At 41.1% G+C, this 19,249-nt stretch overlaps 1 protein-coding gene across 6 annotated transcripts in view; it reads left to right on the top strand.

Moving 5' to 3' along the window:
- The window catches only part of LOC139539931 (talin-2-like), a 148,918-nt gene that overhangs the window by 49,859 nt on the left and 79,810 nt on the right, over window positions 1-19,249 (top strand). For 3 of the 6 annotated variants that reach the window (XM_071343342.1, XM_071343347.1, XM_071343345.1), the window contains 4 exons: window positions 7,739-7,789; window positions 16,812-16,985; window positions 18,243-18,340; window positions 18,544-18,673. In XM_071343342.1, coding sequence (XP_071199443.1) covers window positions 16,850-16,985; window positions 18,243-18,340; window positions 18,544-18,673 — 364 coding nt within the window. In that variant the 5' untranslated portion in view covers window positions 7,739-7,789; window positions 16,812-16,849. Of the gene's footprint in view, window positions 1-7,738; window positions 7,790-16,449; window positions 16,592-16,811; window positions 16,986-18,242; window positions 18,341-18,543; window positions 18,674-19,249 lie in introns of those variants that run through there. The other 3 variants (XM_071343344.1, XM_071343343.1, XM_071343346.1) reach the window with 2 other exon arrangements.

Here is a 19,249-nt window from a genome sequence, read left to right on the forward strand (position 1 = left end):
CAGGCCAGAGGTGGATGAACGCAGTGCCCTTGTTTGGGTGTAGGGCCTGATCAGAGCCTGAAGGTACGGAGGTGCCGTTCAAGACAGTGAAAGATGTGGTGTACTCCTCAATGCCATTGGAAGAATCCTGTAACATATTCCATTCTGTGCTAGCAAAACAGTCCTGTAGCTTAGCATCTGTATCATGTGTCCACTTCTTTATTGACCGAGTCACTGGTGCTTCCTGCTTTAGTTTTTGTTTGTAAGCAGGAATCACGAGGATAGAATTATGGTCACATTTGCCAAATGGAGTGTGAGGGAGAGCTTTATACGTGTCTCTGTGTGTGGAGTAAAGTTGGTCTAGAGTTATTTTTATTTTTCCCCCCCTCTGGTTGCACATTTAACATGCTGGTAGAAATGAGGTAAAACGGATTTAAGTTCCCCTGCAAAAAGTCTTCGGCAACTAGGAGTGCCGCCTCTGGATGAGCGTTTTCCTGTTTGCTTATGGCCTTATAGAGCTCATTGAGTGCAGACTTAGTGCTAGCATCGGTTTGTGGTGGTAAATAGACAGCTACGAGAAATATTGACAACTCTCTTGGTAAATAGTGTGGTCTACAGCTTCATGAGATACTCTACCTCAGGCAATCAACACCTCGAGACTTCCTTAATATTAGATTTCGTGCACCAGCTGTTGTTTACAAATATACACAGACCGCCACCCCTTGTCTTTCCGGAGGCAGCTGTTCTATCTTGCCGATGCAGCATAAATCCCGCCAGCTGTATTTTATCCATGTCATTATTCAGCCACGACTCGGTGAACATAAGATATTACGGTTTTTAATGTCCCGTTGGTTGGATATTCATGATCGTAGTTTGTCTATTTTGTTATCCAATGATTGTATGTTGACATGGGAGGTTTTCCAATGCCTCGCAAAGAAGGGCACCTATTGGTAGACGTTGAATATCCCTTTGAGCATGGTGAAGTTATTAATTACACTTTGGATGGTCACTACAAAGAAACAGGTCTTTCCTAACTCAGTTGCCAGAGAGGAAGGAAACTGCTCAGGGTTTTCACCATGAAGCCAATGGTGCCTTTAAAATTGTTAGAGTTTAATGGCTGTGATAGGAGAAAATTGAGGATAGATCAACAACATTGTGGTTACTCCACAAGACTAATCTAAATGACAGTGAAAGAAGAAAGCCTGTACAGAATAAAACATATTCCAAAACATGCATCCTGTTTGCAATAAGGCACTAAAGTAAAACTGCAAAGAATGTGGCAAAGAAATTAAATATGTCCTGAATACAAAGCATTATGTTTGGGGCAAATCCAACATAACTCATCACTGAGTACCACTCTTCATATTTTCAAGCATGGTGGTGGCTGTATCATGTTATGGGTATGCTTGTCACCAGTCAAGGGAGTTTTTTAGGATAAAAAGAAACGGAAGCACAGGCTAAATCCTAGATTAATACCTGGTTCTGTTTCCAACAGACACTGGGAGACAAATTCACCTTTCAGCAAGACAATAACCTAAAACACAAGGCCAAATATACTGTACACTGGAGTTGCTTATTATGATGATATTGAATGTGGCCTAGTTACAGTTTTGACTTAAATCAGCCTGAAAATATATGGCAAGACTTGAAAATGGCTGTCAAGCTATGATCAACCACCAGCTTGAAGACTTCAAAAAATAATAATGTGCAAATATTGTACAATCCAGATTTGTAAAGCTCTTAGACTTACCCAGAAAGATTCACAGCTGTAATCATTGCCAAAGTTGATAATAACATGTATTGACTCAGAGGTGTGAATAAATGAGATTTCTAAGCTGAATAAAAATATAAACCAACATGCAACAATTTCAAAGATTTTACTAAGTTTCAGTTCATATAAGGACATTAGTCAATTTTAAATGTAATTAGGCCGTAATCTATGGATTTCACATGACTGGGAATGCAGATATACATGTGTTGGTCACAGATACATAATATAGATTTTTTTAAAGTTAGGGTTCTGGATCAGAAAACCAGTGAGTATCTGATGTGACCATGCAGCACGACACATGTCCTTCACATAGAGTTGATAAGGCTGTTGATTGTGGCCTGTGGAAAGTTGTCCCACTCTTTCAATGGCGTGCGAAGTTGCTGGATATTGACAGGAACTGGAACACGTTGCTGTACAGGTCGATCCAGAGCATCCCAAACATGTCATTGGGTGACATGTCTGGTGAGTATGCAGGCCTTTGAAGAACTGGGACTTTTTCAGCTTCCAGAAATTGTGTACAGATCCTTGTGACATGGGGCCGTACATTAAATCAAATCAAATTGTATTTGTCACATGAGCCAAATAGTGAAATGCTTACTTACAAGCCCTTAACCAACAATGCAGTTTTAAGAAAATACTAAAGAAAAGTAAGAGATAAGAATAACAAATAATTAAAGAGCAGCAGTAAATAACAATAGCAGGGGGTACTGGTACAGAGTCAATGTGCGGGGGCAGCGGTGTTGAGGTAATTGAGGTAATATGTATATGTAGGTAGAGTTATTAAAGTGACTATGCATAGATAATAACAGAGAGTAGCAGCAGCGTAGAAGGGGGGGGGGGGGCAATGCAAATAGTCTGGGTAGCCATTTGATTAGCTGTTCAGGAGTCTCATGGCTTAGGGGTAGAAGCCTTAAAAAGAAAGTAGGACCAAGGCACTCTTCATATAATTAATTAAAATGCCTTTATTTGTATGGCATGTTCAATGGAAAAAAAGGTTTTAAAATTCGACGCGTTATGGCTGCATGGCCTTTGTCAGGGACTCCCTTTTACCAGAGAGCACATTCTGTCTACCAAAATGTACTATTGTGTACCTTAGTAGCGCTTCCCTTCCTCCTCTTTCTACCTGTTTAGAAGCCTCTTGGACCTAGACTTGGCGCTCCGGTAGCACTTGCCGTGCGGTAGCAGAGAGAACAGTCTATGACTAGGGTGGCTGGAGTCTTTGACAATTTTTAGGGCCTTCCTCTGACACCGCCTGCTACAGAGGTCCTGGATGGCAGGACGCTTGGCCCCGATGATGTAATGGGCCGTACGCACTACCCTCTTGTCGTGTCTTTGGCTATGCCAGATTAAGTGATATCACATGCTAATCTATAAAATCCTGTCTCTGTAATTAATATTACCTGATTGAGCTAATCATGTAAATGTAATTAACTAGAAAGTCGGGGCACCACAAAATAATATTTATAGAGCAGTTATCTTCCGAATAAACTCTTAAAGACCTAGTAATATTTTACATCAATAGCAGTCAATATTAATCGTCACCTTATTTCAGTCTCATCTGAAAGTTGTAAATTCTTGGTTATCTTCACGAACCCTGGCTAACAAGTTGAATCAGCAATAGAAAATTGGGTTTAATTATTTATTTACTAAATACCTAACTAATCACACAGAATTACATATACACAGAATGAATCATACCTTGATTACAAATTATGTCATAAAGGAAAATGTCTCTAGCGGACAGAACACATATGACAGCTGGTTACACAAAGAAAAGTGGGTTGGGTTTGAGTGAAAGAGTGGGAAGACCTGAAGAACAAAGGGAGAAGCGATGTCTCTATCGGGCCGTAGGCAGCTACTCTATCGTAAATACAGAATCTTATGAATTCTAAATGATCGCCCATTTAGAAAAGGAAAATGCAAGAAATATTTACTCTGAGCTGCGCTTCGGTAGGTTGATCGTAGATGCTGGTCGTGTTGGCCAACAGAGATCTTCCTGTCCTCGGAAGAATGTCTCTGGTGGTAAATTGGATACGTTGTAGTAACGTCGTTGTGTGGTAGACGGGATACTCTGTCTGTTCTTTCCTAGCCCACGTTTGCAGCTGCTGTTGCTAACTCAACGGCTAGGAGGTATCACTTCTGTAGTGAATAAGAGTTCAAAGTTCATACCATTCGCAACCAAAGCTCACACTGAGGTTGGCTTCGTTCTGTAGTTATTATCTGAACCCTTCTGACATCGGATCGTCATCCTAATGTACCCGGAACAGGAAATTATATTGTCGTCAAGGCTTTATATAGGAAGGGAGAGGAGGGCGTGTTTCATAGTTTATAACCAATGTATCTTCACGTGGGCGGGCCACTGAGTCGGGCCTAATTCACTCATGAAAACCCAATTCTCACATTTTAGAAGCTAAAATCACATTTCATCCCCTCACAAATAATTTCATATTCAAACATTTAAATTGCACATCAATTCCATGTGAATCTGATAACTATAATGTGTAGACTTTCCACTGTACCGTTTATGTCATCCTATCATTGATGAGAATGTCTCAGATGACAACCGAACTGACATAATATTCATTAAGTACCAACGCATATGTTCAACTGGTTGGATTACCAAAATATGGTTCATTTCCCCCCACCTTCTGATGTTCCCAGAATCTTTATGTTAACCAAGGGATTTTCAATAGTCACATCAGTAGGGTAGAAAGAGGAAAAAAGGGAGGAGAGGTATTTATGACTGTCATAAACCTACCCCCAGGCCAGCGTCATGACACTCAGTAGTGCCTTGCAGTCGGAGGCCGAGCAGTTGCCATACCAGGCAGTGATGCAACCCATCAGGATGTTCTCGATGGTGCAGCTGTAAAACCTTTTGAGGATCTGAGGACCCATGCCAAATCTTTTCAGTCTCCTGAGGGGGATTGGTTTTGTCGTGCCCTCTTCACGACTGTCTTGGTGTGCTTGGACCATGTTAGTTTGTTGGTGATGTGGACGCCAAGGAACTTGAAGCTCTCAACCTGCTCCTTTGTCTTGATCACGTTGAGGGAGAGGTTGTTGTCCTTTCACCACACGGTCAGGTCTCTGACCCCATCCCTATAGGCTGTCTCATCATTGTCGGTGATCAGACCTACCATTGTTGTGTCATCAGTAAACTTAATGATGGTGTTGGAGTTGAGTGAACAGGGAGTACATGAGGGGACTAAGCACGCACCCCTGAGGGTCCCCCTTGTTGAAGATCAGCGTGGTGGATGCATTGTTATCTACCCTTACCACCTGGGGGCGGCCCGTCAAGAAGTCCAGGATCCAGTTGCAGAGGGAGGTGTTTAGTCCCAGGGTCCTTAGCTTAGTGATGAGCTTTGAGGGCACTATGGTGTTGAACGCTGAGCTGTAGTCAATGAATAGCATTCTCACATAGGTGTTCCTTTTGTCCAGGTGTGAAAGGACAGTGTGGCGTGCAATAGAGATTGCATCCTCTGTGGATCTGTTGTGGCGGTATGCAAATTGGAGTGGGTCTAGGGTTTCTGGAATAATGGTATTGATATGAGCCATGACCAGCCTTTCAAAGCATTTCATGGCTACAGACGTGAGTGCTACGGGTCAGTAGTTATTTAGGCAGGTTACCTTAGTGTTCTTGGGCACAGGGACTGGAGGTGATGGCGGCGGATGAATGGCATGACAATGGGCCTCAGCATATTTTCACGGTATCTCTGTGCATTCAAATTGCCATCGATAAACTACAATTGTATTCATTGTCCATAGCTTATGCCTGCCCATACCTTAACCCCACCACCATGGGGATCTCTGTTCACAACATTGACATCAGCAAACCTCTTGCCCACACAACGCCATACACGTGGTCTGCGGTTGGACTGTTGGACGTACTGCCAAATTCTCTGAAAATATGTTTGAGGTGGCTTATGGTAGAGAAATTACCGTTCAATTCTCTGGCAACAGCTCTGGTGGACATTCCTGCAGTCAACGTGCCTATTGCATGCTCCCTCAACTTGAGACATCTGTGGCATTGTGTTGTGTGACATAACTGCACATTTTAGAGTGGCCTTTTATTGTCCTCAGCACACGGTGCACCTGTGTAATGATCATGCTGTTTAATCAGCTTCTTGATATGTCACACCTGTCAGGTGGATGGATTGATTATCTTGGCAAAGGAGAATTGCTCATCAATGGGGATGTAAACACATTTGTGCACAACATTTGAGAGAAATAAGCTTTTTGTAGGTATGGAACATTTCTGGGATCTGTTATTTCAGCTCATGAAACATGGGACCGACACTACGTTTATGTTTTTGATACATTTCTATAAATTTGCTAAAATATCTAAAAACATGTTTTCAGTTTTTCATTATGGGGTGTAACATGTAGATGGGTGAGAGAAAACAATGTATTGTATCCATTACGAATTTAGTATGTAACTCAACAAAATGTGGAATAAGTCACGGGGTATGAATACTTTCTGAAGGCACTATAGTTGGAGAAATGTAAAAGAATAAGCTGTGCTCCTTTTTGAAAGTAGTCTTAAGTGGAGCAAGTATCATTTTAGAACCACTTACATAATGATTGTAGAGGATTTACACTTTGTTTTACTCGGTACTTACAAAACCCTCTACTGTGTTTTATATTAGCTTAATTTAATGTATTTATCCTCTTGACTTAGGAATAAAGATTTTTGGCTCAATTTAAGTATAAATGGAGGTTCTTGTAGAGGGAAACCATCATATTAGCTCTACTAAATGGCAGAGTGGTTTCCTCTTAAATGCTTAGGGAGATGGGAGTCTATTTGGATCCCTGTGAAGCAGTGCTGGAGGACGTTCTACTTTTCTGGGTATTTTTAGCTAGAGTAAAAGGAGCTGTTTTCTCCCTGCCCCTGCGACAAGGGTAAGATTGACAATTTCTGTCAGCATCTGTATCTTGAAATGACATTAGAGGAAAGCCAATATCCTCTCTGAGCTAGCATCAGTGAAGACACAACAGCCTGCTCCCCGTTACTGTTTGAGACATACTTCTTATATGCAGGGGTCAAATTGTGAATTTGCTGGTGGCTTAACGTCGCAAGTGCTGAACTGTTTGCCTTAGTTATAGTGCAGTCGGCATTCACAACCAAGAACACTCCTACTTAGGGACTTTTATTCCATACTGTAACACGAAGTATGACAGTTCTTTCAAAGCCTCTCCTGATGACCTTAAAATATCCCTGTACTGAGTAAAATTGTGTGCAATGCATTGTCAGTAGAGAAGGCCAAACATGGAGGCAGTAGGTAGCCGAGAGGTTAGTGGGTTTGGCCAGTAATCGAAAGGTCGCTGGTTCGAATCCCAGAGCAGACAAGGTGTAACATGTCACTGTGCCCTTGAGCAAGGCACTTAACCCCAATTGCTCCGGGGCACTGGACAATGGTGGCCCTGGCTGTAACCCCACTCCCTGCGGGTGTCTCGGGAGTTGGGACATGCAAGAAACACATTTCCATTACACACTTGGAACAATGAACACTTGTACAAGAGTTAAACAGGACAAATATAAACACTCCCAAAATAATTATTATTGTTATTGCACTGTTCATTGTTCATGGGCACAAGGCCAGTCTGAAGATGCCTTTGTATTTGAAGAGAGGAATATTAGAGTGAAAGCCTCAGATTGATGATTAATCATGGTGGTTGTATTTAGTTCAGCCCACAAATAGGCCAAACTGGCTTTTCCGAGAACAGAAGTGGGTTAAACAAGGACATCTTGATATGTAAAGAATAGGAAGGTGATGTGTAGATTGTCATTGCTTTTGTGTGAGCCAAGTTTAAAGTTTTATTAGTCGTATGTACAGGATACACATGGTATACACCGTCCAACAAAATTCATACTTGCAGGTTCCTTCTTTAGTTGTATGTACCGCAGGTTTGTATTTAATGCACATTAGAGGAACAGATAATTACGTTATGTGTAATTACAGGATGTTTACTCTACTTTACATCTGTTCACAGGAGCCTGGAAATCCTTCTCATACAAAAAGTGCCGTTTTTTTTATGATTAAGGTTAGTAAACCATCTCACTGGCTGCGCTATAGATGTGATATTTATGTGAAACATGTACTGTAGATGTATGATAAGTGTGATGATCCATCTGACAGAGTGATGTATCTCCTGTCTCGTTTGGTATTCACAACCCTGGGTAGTTAAAGAGATGGGTCATCATTTGCTGCTGCTGCATGTTCTGTGGATAAATCACGCCTGGCTCTTAACTGAGGATGTATTTATGATGGCTGATTAATGCCTCTCTGCTAGCAAGCTGTTCTTCAAACCTCTGATTTACTCTTTTCCAATTAAGATGCGTTTCACTCGAATGTCATTAAATTCAGAAATAGCACATGCGGCTTAGCGGCATTGAAATCAGATTAAATTAACAGACCTGACCTTGACTTTCTGCCTTAGTAAAGGGCTAATGTTTGTGGTAGGTTGTAATTTAGTCATGGGGCTTGAATGTTATTTGCTATTGAGAGCTGTTGTTTATATGATTTGGAATGAATGATATCTGGATGGAATATATCCGGTCATCTTTAGTGGATGTGACTGCAGCTCAGAGGCTTATTTAGCCCCATGTTGTTCAAACCTCATACGTGTAATGGTATAGACCAGAACATGAAGGATATTCTATAGTGGGATATCCTCCCTATCCTTGTCATGTTTTTACCAGATGGCCAACAATATATATTTTGTTGATGTGTACACAATCTCTTTTATAGTGCCCCTAAGTATCACTTCGCATACGACAGAGTGTATGGCAGGCCCGGAGCATGTTGCCTGGGGTCACCTCTAGGCACACAGTATGGGTGGGGGAGGCCTGGAACCCACACACTAGAGGTGACCCCAGGAGACATGCCCCAGGCCTGCAGCAGATTGACCTGTCTTTTAATCAGACAGGGATTGAAAGGGGGGATGAATGTGGAGCACAAGTGGAGGGTATAGAGATGAGAGAAAGGAACCCAAGGAAAGATTGCATTCATCAGCATATCCTCTTAAGCACATGACACCTTTCATCCTTCTCTCTCCCACCTTCTCAGAAAAACGCTGATGATGGATTTATTCTCACCCTACTTCCTCATGCCAGTCACTTACAGATGTAGGATCTTAATTTGATCAGTCTTTTGTTGCTAAGAATTTGCAGATGAGCTTTGTGATTTACATAAATTCACTGAAAACCCACACTTAACATGTGGTAATTTTGCACTTTTCATGTAGCCTACGTTTGGCCCAACCACCGATCAAGCAACATTATGGACAAAACGTTCAAATCCTGTTGCTGAAGGATTATTTTGCTGTGACAATATAGTTAATACAAATTAAGATCCTACATATGTATTTGTTTAATTAACATTCATAACTAAAGAAGTACATTTACTGAAGAAAATGTGTCTGCTTGCTAACTTTTTAAAAGCATTTATGGTTTTGAAATAAGTTACAGTAGTGGAAGTAACTGCAGTAGTAATGGTAGTGACTGGTTATAGTAGAAAAAATAGTTAAATGGACGGATTGATTGGATAGGATAGCTTGAACATGTGAAGTTGGTTTCAAGAGTTACTGTTGGTGAGTTATGTTATTCTAATGTATACAGATTTATATAGTTATAGTTCATCAACCTTCTACATAATTTGACGTTTAGGAGAGCCTGAACATGAGAAAGTTGGTTTGGTGTCTCTAGTTTGAATGGTTCAAGAGTTACTGTTAGAGTTATTTTATTGTAATTTATGCAAATGTATATAGTTGATACAAGTTTTTAAGAACTTGAAGTTAGGTTAGCCTGAATGTTTTAAAGTTGGTGGTCTTGCTTAATTTGCCAAGGAGCAGGAGCATTTTGAATAGCTACCACTGAATGTCTATGATTCTCATTCAAACCATGTTAATTTATGCACATTTAAAAGGGTTATACTGTAGTTACAAAAGTATAAATAGTATCAAAATCCCTTTGGCAAAAAATCTAAGTAGGGTCAGATTGAACACCTCAATGTTGTTTTGGTGTTGATAGCTTAAATGGTGTAGGAGGAGATGCATGGCCAAATATATATGTATATATTTTTTAAATGTCCCAATGTACATAAGTCTATGGGCCTTTTATTGCCATTGTAATGCATTGGGAGCTCATTTAAATATTGTTTTAGTACAAAAAGTATAAATGATATCATAATAATAATAAGAGTATGTAAGAAGTTAAGAGCTGTGCTTTGCTTTCAGCAAGACTATCCAATGAATTAATGTACAGCTTAGGTTTTTGCATGCTCTTAGACAAGGGAATCAGTTATAGGTCTGAGGTTGTTTTAAATCTTATTAGAGCTTGTTAAAATCTCCTCACACTGACTAGGCTGGGATAGGGAGCTAGTATGCTAATCCACATTTGATCCTTATAGGGCTCTGCTTCTACTATTTACAGCTAGTGCTGCTGCATGAGAGGGTTGATTATATTAGTAAAGCCAGACTAATGCATTTTTAGCTTCAACCTGCATGTTTTCCTCTTATTTGCTAATAGAGGACTAGCATTGTTGAGAAATGGCATGTTTATGATCATTATCTATGTTTTGGTAGGCCATTAAGATTTATGTTAGTCCTTTCTTTGCCATGACCTTGAAATTCACTTAGTAGATAAGCTGATGGGGGTGGGTGTTTTTTATCTATGTAGCCTAACAAGGGTGTTCCAAGAATACATCATATTGATTCTGGTGTTGCAAGAGTATAGGTGTGGTATCGTTTTTGTTTTCTATTACTGCCTGACCTCATTTGTTTGTAAACCTTCATCTTTTATTAAGGCACTTGCACTAATATAGGTCAGGAGGTTATTTAGGTTTCATATGCTTGTGGGATAAATTAATGTGTACAGTTGAAGTCGGAAGTTTACATACACTTTAGCCAAATATATTTAAACTCAGTTTTTCACCATTCCTGACGTTTAATCCTAGTAAATATTCCCTGTCTTAGGTCAGTTAGGATCACCCCTTTATTTTAAGAATATGAAATGTCAGAATAATAGTAAAGAGAATGATTTATTTTATTTTTTATTTCTTTCATCACATTCCCAGTGAGTCAGAAGTTTACATACACTCAATTAGTATTTGGTAGCATTGCCTTTAAATTGTTTAACTTGGGTCAAATGTTTCGGGTAGCCTTCCACAAGCTTCCCACAATGAGTTGGGTGAATTTTGGCCCATTCCTCCAGACAGAGCTGGTGTAAAGGAATCAGGTTTGTAGGCCTTCTTGCTCGCACACGCTTTTTCAGTTCTGCCCACAAATTTTCTATAGGATGAGGTCAGGGCTTTGTGATGGCCACTCCAATACCTTGACTTTGTTGTCCTTAAGCCATTTTGCCACAACTTTGGAAGTGTGCTTGGGGTCATTGTTCATTTGGAAGACACGTTTGCGACCAAGCTTTAACTTCCTGGTTGATGTCTTTAGATGTTGCCTCAATATATCCACATCATTTTCCTGCCTCATGATGCACCAGTCCCTCCTGCAGCAAAGCACCCCCACAACATGATGCTGCCACCCCGTGCTTCACAGTTGGGATGGTGTTCTTCGGCTTGCAAGCCTCCCCCTTTTTCCTCCAAACATAACCATGGTCATTATGGCCAAACAGTTCTATTTTTGTTTCATCAGATCAGAGGACATTTCTCCAAAAAGTATGATCTTTGTCCCCATTTGCAGTTGCAAAGCGTAGTCTGTCTTTTTTATGGCGGTTTTGGAGCAGTGGCTTCTTCTTTGCTGAGCGGCCTTTCAGGTTATGTCGATATAAAACTCGTTTTACTGTGGATATAGATACTTTTGTACCTGTTTCCTCCAGCATCTTCACAAGGTCCTTTGCTGTTGTTCTGGGATTGATTTGCACTTTTCGCACCAAAGTACGTTCATCTCTAGGAGACCGAATGCATCTCCTTGCTGAGCAGAATGACGGCTGCGTGTGTTTATACTTGCGTACTATTGTTTGTACAGATGAACGTGGTGCCTTCAGGCGTTTGGAAATTGATCCCAAGGATGAACCAGACTTGTGGAGGTCTACAATTTATTTTCTGAGGTCTTGGCTGATTTCTTTTGATTTTCCCATGATGTCAAGCAAAGAGGCACTGAGTTTGAAGGTAGGCCTTGAAATACATCCACAGGTACACCTCCAATTTACTCAAATTATGTCAATTAGCCTATCAGAAGCTTCTAAAGCCATGACATTTTCTGGAATTTTCCAAGCTGTTTAAAAGGCACAGTCAACTTAATGTATGTAAACTTCTGACCCACTGGAATTGTGATACAGTGAATTATAAGTGAAATAATCTGTACGTAAACAATTGTTGGAAAAATTACTTGTGTCATGCACAAAGTAGATGTCCTATCCGACTTGCCAAAACTATAGTTTGTTAACAAGAAATGTGTGGAGTGGTTTTCATGACTCCAACTTAAGTGTATGTTAACTTCCAACTTCAACTGTATATACTGTAGATACATTGTTACTTAGTATTTGAATGTTCACAAGCTTCTTTTTATTAGTGTATTTATAATCACTGCACATTGTGTTGTCTGCATTGTGCACCCAGTCTATTTTGGTTTGAATACATTGAGAGGGTTCATCAGTACTATATGTTTTACTGTTGACTTGTCTTTTGACTTTAAAGATGCTATATTAGGCCATCAAGCAGCTGTAAGATTTTACTAAACACAGCTGGAAGTCATAGCCACAGCTAGCTTCCCATGTACCTCTGGAATTCTGGATAACTTATTCCAGATTGTGTTGTAGCCTACACTGTCTGACTTTAATTTTGATGGGGCATGAGAAAATATTTTAAATGGTTTATTTGGGCCTATTCTGTTTACCCCCCGCCCCCCTCAAAAAAAAAACTCCATTGTGGCAATGGAGGTTTGTTGGTGATGACCCAATTCCACAAAACGTAGTGATCAGCGATCACATTGTCTCCAATGACGTGATCATGTCCAACATGTCCATCCAGCTCCCTGTTGACTGTCTGACTCTGTGACTGGTGCTGTACTAATCCAAGCTGAGTAGGAGACAGTGGCTGGCTGTCGTCGGGGGCTCTGCTCTCTGCTATTGTTATTACAACAAATCATTAGACATGAATCCCCTCCAGATGGCTTCTGACTTCAGCTCTTATTTAATTGTCCATGTTTACACTGCCCTCCAAGCTGCTCTTCTCTGTTTTGTGTAGTAAACAAATCTACCAGTAACTTAATACTGGAAGCCCTCTGGATAGATGAGAGAAAGCCCTGGTAATGATATAAGAGAGGACAGGGGCCTGGAAATAAATACTATTTTAAGTCCACTTTGAAGCATAATGTTTCAGTGGACACAGTAGAAACCCATTCGTTTTGTGTGTTGATATATCTGTGGTTGCGATCTGCTTGCTCCATGTTTTGTCGTCTCTGCTCTGTGATGGGTCTGTGTCGGCCTGAAAGCTGAGCTAATGAGAAGCCTGCTGCTGCTGTTGAGTGTTTGCCAGAAGAGAGAGAGGAGAGGAACTCTGTGAGAAATGGGTTCTCACGCTGCTACTGCTACTGTTAGCTCCGCTCCAGAGTAGTGATTATCCCCCTGGGTTTCATAATGTGGATGCTCCCTCTCTCTCCCGCTCTCTCTCTCTGGAGTGACTGCTGGCCTTCACTTGAGAATTTCATTGATTTGGAATGGCAAGGTCTTTTGAGTAAAATATATCCTTACTGCCTAGAACAGGAATGTTCTAATTTTTCATTCATCGCATTTGAAGCCTAAATGGCGGAGCTTTGAGCTATTATTGATGGATATAAAGCGAAACCGTGATCGAAAGGAATGGGTGTTCTATCCTTTACGCAACGGCTGAGTTCCATTGAATGATTCTGGTTGTCTTCAGCTCCTCCTCCTACAATGTTTCTATTCCAAGATTGCAACGAATATACTGTGCAGTTCCTGCTTTCAAAATACATATTTACACTTTGATTATCACCACACAGTACAAGGCCATGTTACACCCTACTGCCCTTATAATGTTCCCTGAATCAGGGCTGTGTGTAGTAGAGGTCGACCGATTTAATTAGGGCCGATTTCAAGTTTTCATAACGATCGGTAATCGGTATTTTTGGACACGTATTTTATTTTATTTTTTTAAATTTTTTAACACCTTTATTTAACTAGGCAAGTCAGTTAACACATTCTTAATTTCAATGATGGCCTAGGAACGGTGGGTTAACTGCCTTGTTCAGGGGCAGAATGACAGATTTTTACTTTGTCAGCTCGGGGATTCGTTTTTGCAACCTTCCAGTTACTAGTCCAATGCTCTAACCACCTGCCTTACATTGCACTCCACGAGGTGCCTGCGTGGCAGGCTGTGACTACCTTTTATGGGAGGGCAGCAAGAACCCAAGGTAAGTTGCTAGCTAGCATTAAACTTATCTTATAAAAAAAATCTATATTAACATAATCACTAGTTAACTACACATGGTTGATGATATTACTAGTTTATCTAGCGTGTCCTGCGTTGCATATTATCGATGCGGTGCCTGTTAATTTCTCATTGAATCACAGCCTACTTCGACAAACGGGTGATGATTTAACAAGCGCATTTGCGAAAAAATGTACCTAACCATAAACATCAATGCCTTTCTTTAAAATCAATACACAAGTATATATTTTTAAACCTGCATATTTAGTTAATATTGCCTGCTAACATGAATTTCTTATAACTAGGGAAATTTTCACTTCTCTTGCGTTCCGTGCAAGCAGTCAGGGTATATGCAGCAGTTTGGGCCGCCTGGCTCATTGCGAACTGTGTGAAGTCCGTTTATTCCTAACAAAGGCCGTAATTACTTTGCCAGAATTGTACATAATTATGACATAACATTGAAGGTTGTACAATGTAACAGCAATATTTAGACTTAGGGATGCCATCCGTTAGATAAAATACGTAACGGTTCCGTATTTCACTGAAAGAATAAACGTTTTATTTTCGAAATGATCGTTTCCGGATTTGACCATATTAATGACCTAAGGCTCGTATTTCTGGGTGTTATTATATTATAATTAAGTCTATGATTTGATAGAGCAGTCTGACTGAGCAGCAGCATGCTCGTAAGCATTCATTCAAACAGCACTTTCGTGCGTTTGCCAGCAGCTCTTCGCAATGCTGTTTATGACTTCAAGCCTATCAACTCCCAAGATTAGGCTGGTGTAACCGATGTGAAATGGCTAGATAGTTAGCGGGGTGCGCGCTAATAGCATTTCAAACGTCACTCGGTCTGAGACTTGGAGTAGTTGTTCCCCTTGCTCTACAAGGGCCGCGGCTTTTGTGGAGCGATGGGTAATGATGCTTCGAGGGTGGCTGTTGTCGATGTGTTCCTGGTTCGAGCCCAGGTAGGAGGTAGCGAGGAGAGGGACGGAAGATATACTGTTACACTGGCAATACTAAAGTGCCTATAAGAACATCCAATAGTCAAAGGTATGTGAAATACAAATGATATAGAGAGAAATAGTCCTATAATTCCTATAATAACCTCAACCTAAAACTTCTTACCTGGGAATATTGAACTCACGTTAAAAGGAACCACCGGCTTTCATATGTTCTCATGTTCTGAGCAAGGAACACTTTTACTTTCTTCTCCAACACTTTGTTTTTGCATTATTTAAATCAAATTGAACATGTTTCATAATTTATTTGAGGCTAAATTGATTTGATTGATGTATTATATTAAGTTAAAATAAAAGTGTTCATTCAGTATTGTTGTAATTGTCATTATAACAAATAAATACATTTTACAAAAATAATCGGCCAATTATGGCTTTTTTGGGCCTCCAATAATCGGTATCGGCGTTGAAAAAATCATAATCGGTCGACCTCTAGTGTGTAGCATAACCCATCCTCTGTGTGTGCACATGCCTGTGTATGTGTGGCCTGGGCTAGCTGGTCCTCATGTGGCCTTTCTAACAGAGACTAACCACATATCTGAGCCACAAAGGCGCAGCAGGACTCCTGTGGCAGGTTGTATGGAGCAGGCCCCATGCAGAGCCATTACCTCTGGCTCTTTGTGCAAAGGGACTATCTGGAGAGAAGAGGCTCTGTGTGGGCTGCAGGAGAAGGGTAGAGTGACTACTATGAAACACTGCTAGTCAGAGGGGACCTCATTCACAACCACATCATTAGAAACTTTTTCTCTGAAATTGCTCACAGAATGATTGTATGGGAAAACATTTTGTCATGGCTATATTTCTCTAAATGGAGTCAATTTGATGATTCACAAGAACAGCTTAAAACATGACCTTTGTCCCCAAGAAGGACCATGGTGAATGTCAACTCATATTATCCATAATAATCCATAATATTCCCCTGTACAGTATATCTAACATATATGCACTCCCTCTACCATAAAGGTGAAAATTGAGGGTTGTCTGAAAATGGTCTTGTCATCCAGATTTGACAGTGCACCGAGTAGAGGAAAGAATTGCTGAACTAAATTCTGAAAAAAAAGAGATGCCTAACTGTTGGAGAGATCCATTGTGAATGGTTTTCCCTCCCGGCTAAGAGAAAGAAAAACATAAAAGGGTATCATTAGAGTTCCCTTTTGTCTGTGTTTACTCTTTAGTAGGAATAGGAACTGCAGTGTACTGGAATTGGTTTGCCTTTTAACAGATGACATAACACCCACTGGTTTGACTCCGGTGTCTGCTTGTAAGGGGTTGTAAAACACAGATAATGATGCTGCTCTAGAATGTCATTTTCTCTGTAGCGTCTTCTGTCCTATTATTGTAGGTGACTACAGAGACGTTTGCTTTCTGCTGAAAGGTTAACCTGCTCACCTTGGCTCGGCTCAGCATATGCTAAACACTGTGTATGTAAACAATTCTACTTACTTCTTAACCTTTAAGGAATCGGGAGAGATGGAAAGTAGCTGATGCATTAGACTCATTCAAAGCAGACCTTCTACAATATACCTGAGGACAAGTATGACCATATCCTGTGTATGCTGTTCTGGTGTACATATCCAGTGTCATGTTATTCACATTTCCCTGAGCCACAGATATCTAAACACATATTTTTGTGTTTTTCAGGTGTGTAGGTTGGTGACACCAATACACCACCAGTGAAAATGGTGGCCCTATCACTCAAGATATGTGTACGCCAGTGCAATGTGGTGAAGACCATGCAGTTTGAGCCCTCCACTCCTGTGTATGACGCCTGCAGGATCATCAGGGAGAGGGTTCCGGAAGCCCAGACTGGCCAAGGTGAGAGGTACCTCAAAATGGGGCGAACTACTGGTAATGGGGGCTCTTTGAATGTCAAATCTTAACTTGCATAAGGCTCAGTTGCACTAAGAGAAAATATAAATGCAAAAACGACATAATTACTTGTGTAAGTCACTCTGTACTGAATACTGCAGTCATGTCTGCGAAAAAATAATAATGTAAAAAAAGGCATTAGTGTCTGATCTCCAATTCTGTTTCAGTGTGCATGAAAAGGATACAAACGGTTCAAAACTGTTTAAGCAGGAGATAAAAACCCATGTCACCCACAGCATGGCTTTCTGACTACAGAAAGACAGGAAACTGTTTCAAAGCCTTACAGTCTATGCTCTCGCTCTGAGGAGACTGGTTCGATCTGGGTCTGTGGGCGGTGTTCCTCTCTTGCGGAGGTGTTAGCTAGGCAGGCTGGATAAGCTCTCTGTGGTGTTAGCTAGGCAGGCTGGATAAGTTCTCTGTGGTGTTAGCTAGGCAGACTGGATAAGCTCTCTGTGGTGTTAGTTAGGCAGGCTGGATAAGCTCTCTGTGGTGTTAGCTAGGCAGACTGGATACGCTCTCTGTGGTGTTAGCTAGGCAGACTGGATACGCTCTCTGTGGTGTTAGTTAGGCAGACTGGATAAGCTCTCTGTGGTGTTAGCTAGGCAGGCTGGATAAGCTCTCTGTGGTGTTAGCTAGGCAGACTGGATAAGCTCTCTGTGGTGTTAGCTAGGCAGGCTGGATAAGCTCTCTGTGGTGTTAGCTAGGCAGGCTGGATAAGCTCTCTGTGGTGTTAGTTAGGCAGACTGGATAAGCTCTCTGTGGTGTTAGTTAGGCAGGCTGGATAAGCTCTCTGTGGTGTTAGCTAGGCAGGCTGGATAAGCTCTCTGTGGTGTTAGCTAGGCAGGCTGGATAAGCTCTCTGTGGTGTTAGTTAGGCAGGTTGGAGACACTCTTTAAGGTGTGAGCTCTCATTAGGCTTTAGAACAGATTTATATCAGCTGGAGAGTCTGATGGGCAGCCATGATTACCTTTCTTTCCCAACTGAATGTCATTATATGGATAATTCATATGAATGTCAATGAGATCAGAAGAAGAGACATCCTCTACATCATAAAACAGTAACTACACAAGATGCAGTCAAAACATTGTTTTGTCAAAATAGACAGTATCTTTCATTTGGAGTTGACTCATACTATTTAAACAATCAAGCAACTGTTCCCATTACTACTGTAATATGTGTAAGTACTCTGTGTCTCTGTTTCAGCTTCTGATTACGGCCTGTTTCTCTCTGATGATGATCCCAGAAAAGGAATCTGGTTGGAGTCTGGGAGGACTCTGGATTACTACATGCTCCGGAATGGGGTAAAGCCCAATCATAGAGCCCAATCAGACCCCTGGACCACACCTCACTCAGTTCTATTTAAATCTGAAGAGGTGTTGAGAAGTCTGTGGTAGATCTGACTTAGATGTTCTACTTACATACAGATGTTTAGGTGTTCTCTTCTTGGTTTGTCACATTCCATCAAAGGTACTGCGTCTGATTCACCTCTCCCCTTGTTTCCCAGGATGTCTTGGAGTACAAGAAGAAACAGAGGCCCCAGAAGATCAAGATGCTGGACGGGGCAGTTAAAACTATCATGGTGGATGACTCTAAAACTGTAGGAGAGCTGCTTGTTACAATATGCAGTAGAATAGGTGGGTAAACTCTCTCCAACTGCAATGTGAACCCAGTCAACCAATCCACTAGCCTTAAATTATTAAACCTGGTCCTATTTTTAGCTCACTACCTTACAGTATGGATGCACGTCCCCTAGCTTTCAGAACATAAGAATTAGCTATGGTACTGGCATAGTCCAGATTTTATATAGATATGTTTGATGGTGTAAAACATATTTTCCTCCTCTGTTAGAATTATGGGTGGTAATTGTGTAGCCATAGACTGTGCTGTCCTCTCCTCTCATGGAGGTGTTTCTTTCCACAGCCATATATTTCAATTATGCTGGGCTGCCTGTGCCCAAACTCAATTGGGTGAGGAGAAGAGAGATGTCTGGTAGATCTCTTTATTGGCTAGTGTTTGTTTAGAGAGGGCTTTCTGCTTGGCTTCTCCTCTTCTGAATTCCCACTTTAGTTTTCTGGCTGCTTTCCAGTTTCCCCCACTGTTTTTTCTGGGCAGAGGGAGGTAGAGAGGGAGGACGTAGGAGGCAGGGAATGGTTTCTCTGATATGCCACAGCTCAACGTGCTGGCTCTGTGCTCTAAACTGCTCCCTCTCT

This window comes from Salvelinus alpinus, chromosome 15 (genome assembly GCF_045679555.1).
Source record: "Salvelinus alpinus chromosome 15, SLU_Salpinus.1, whole genome shotgun sequence".
NCBI classification, from domain to species: domain Eukaryota; kingdom Metazoa; phylum Chordata; class Actinopteri; order Salmoniformes; family Salmonidae; genus Salvelinus; species Salvelinus alpinus.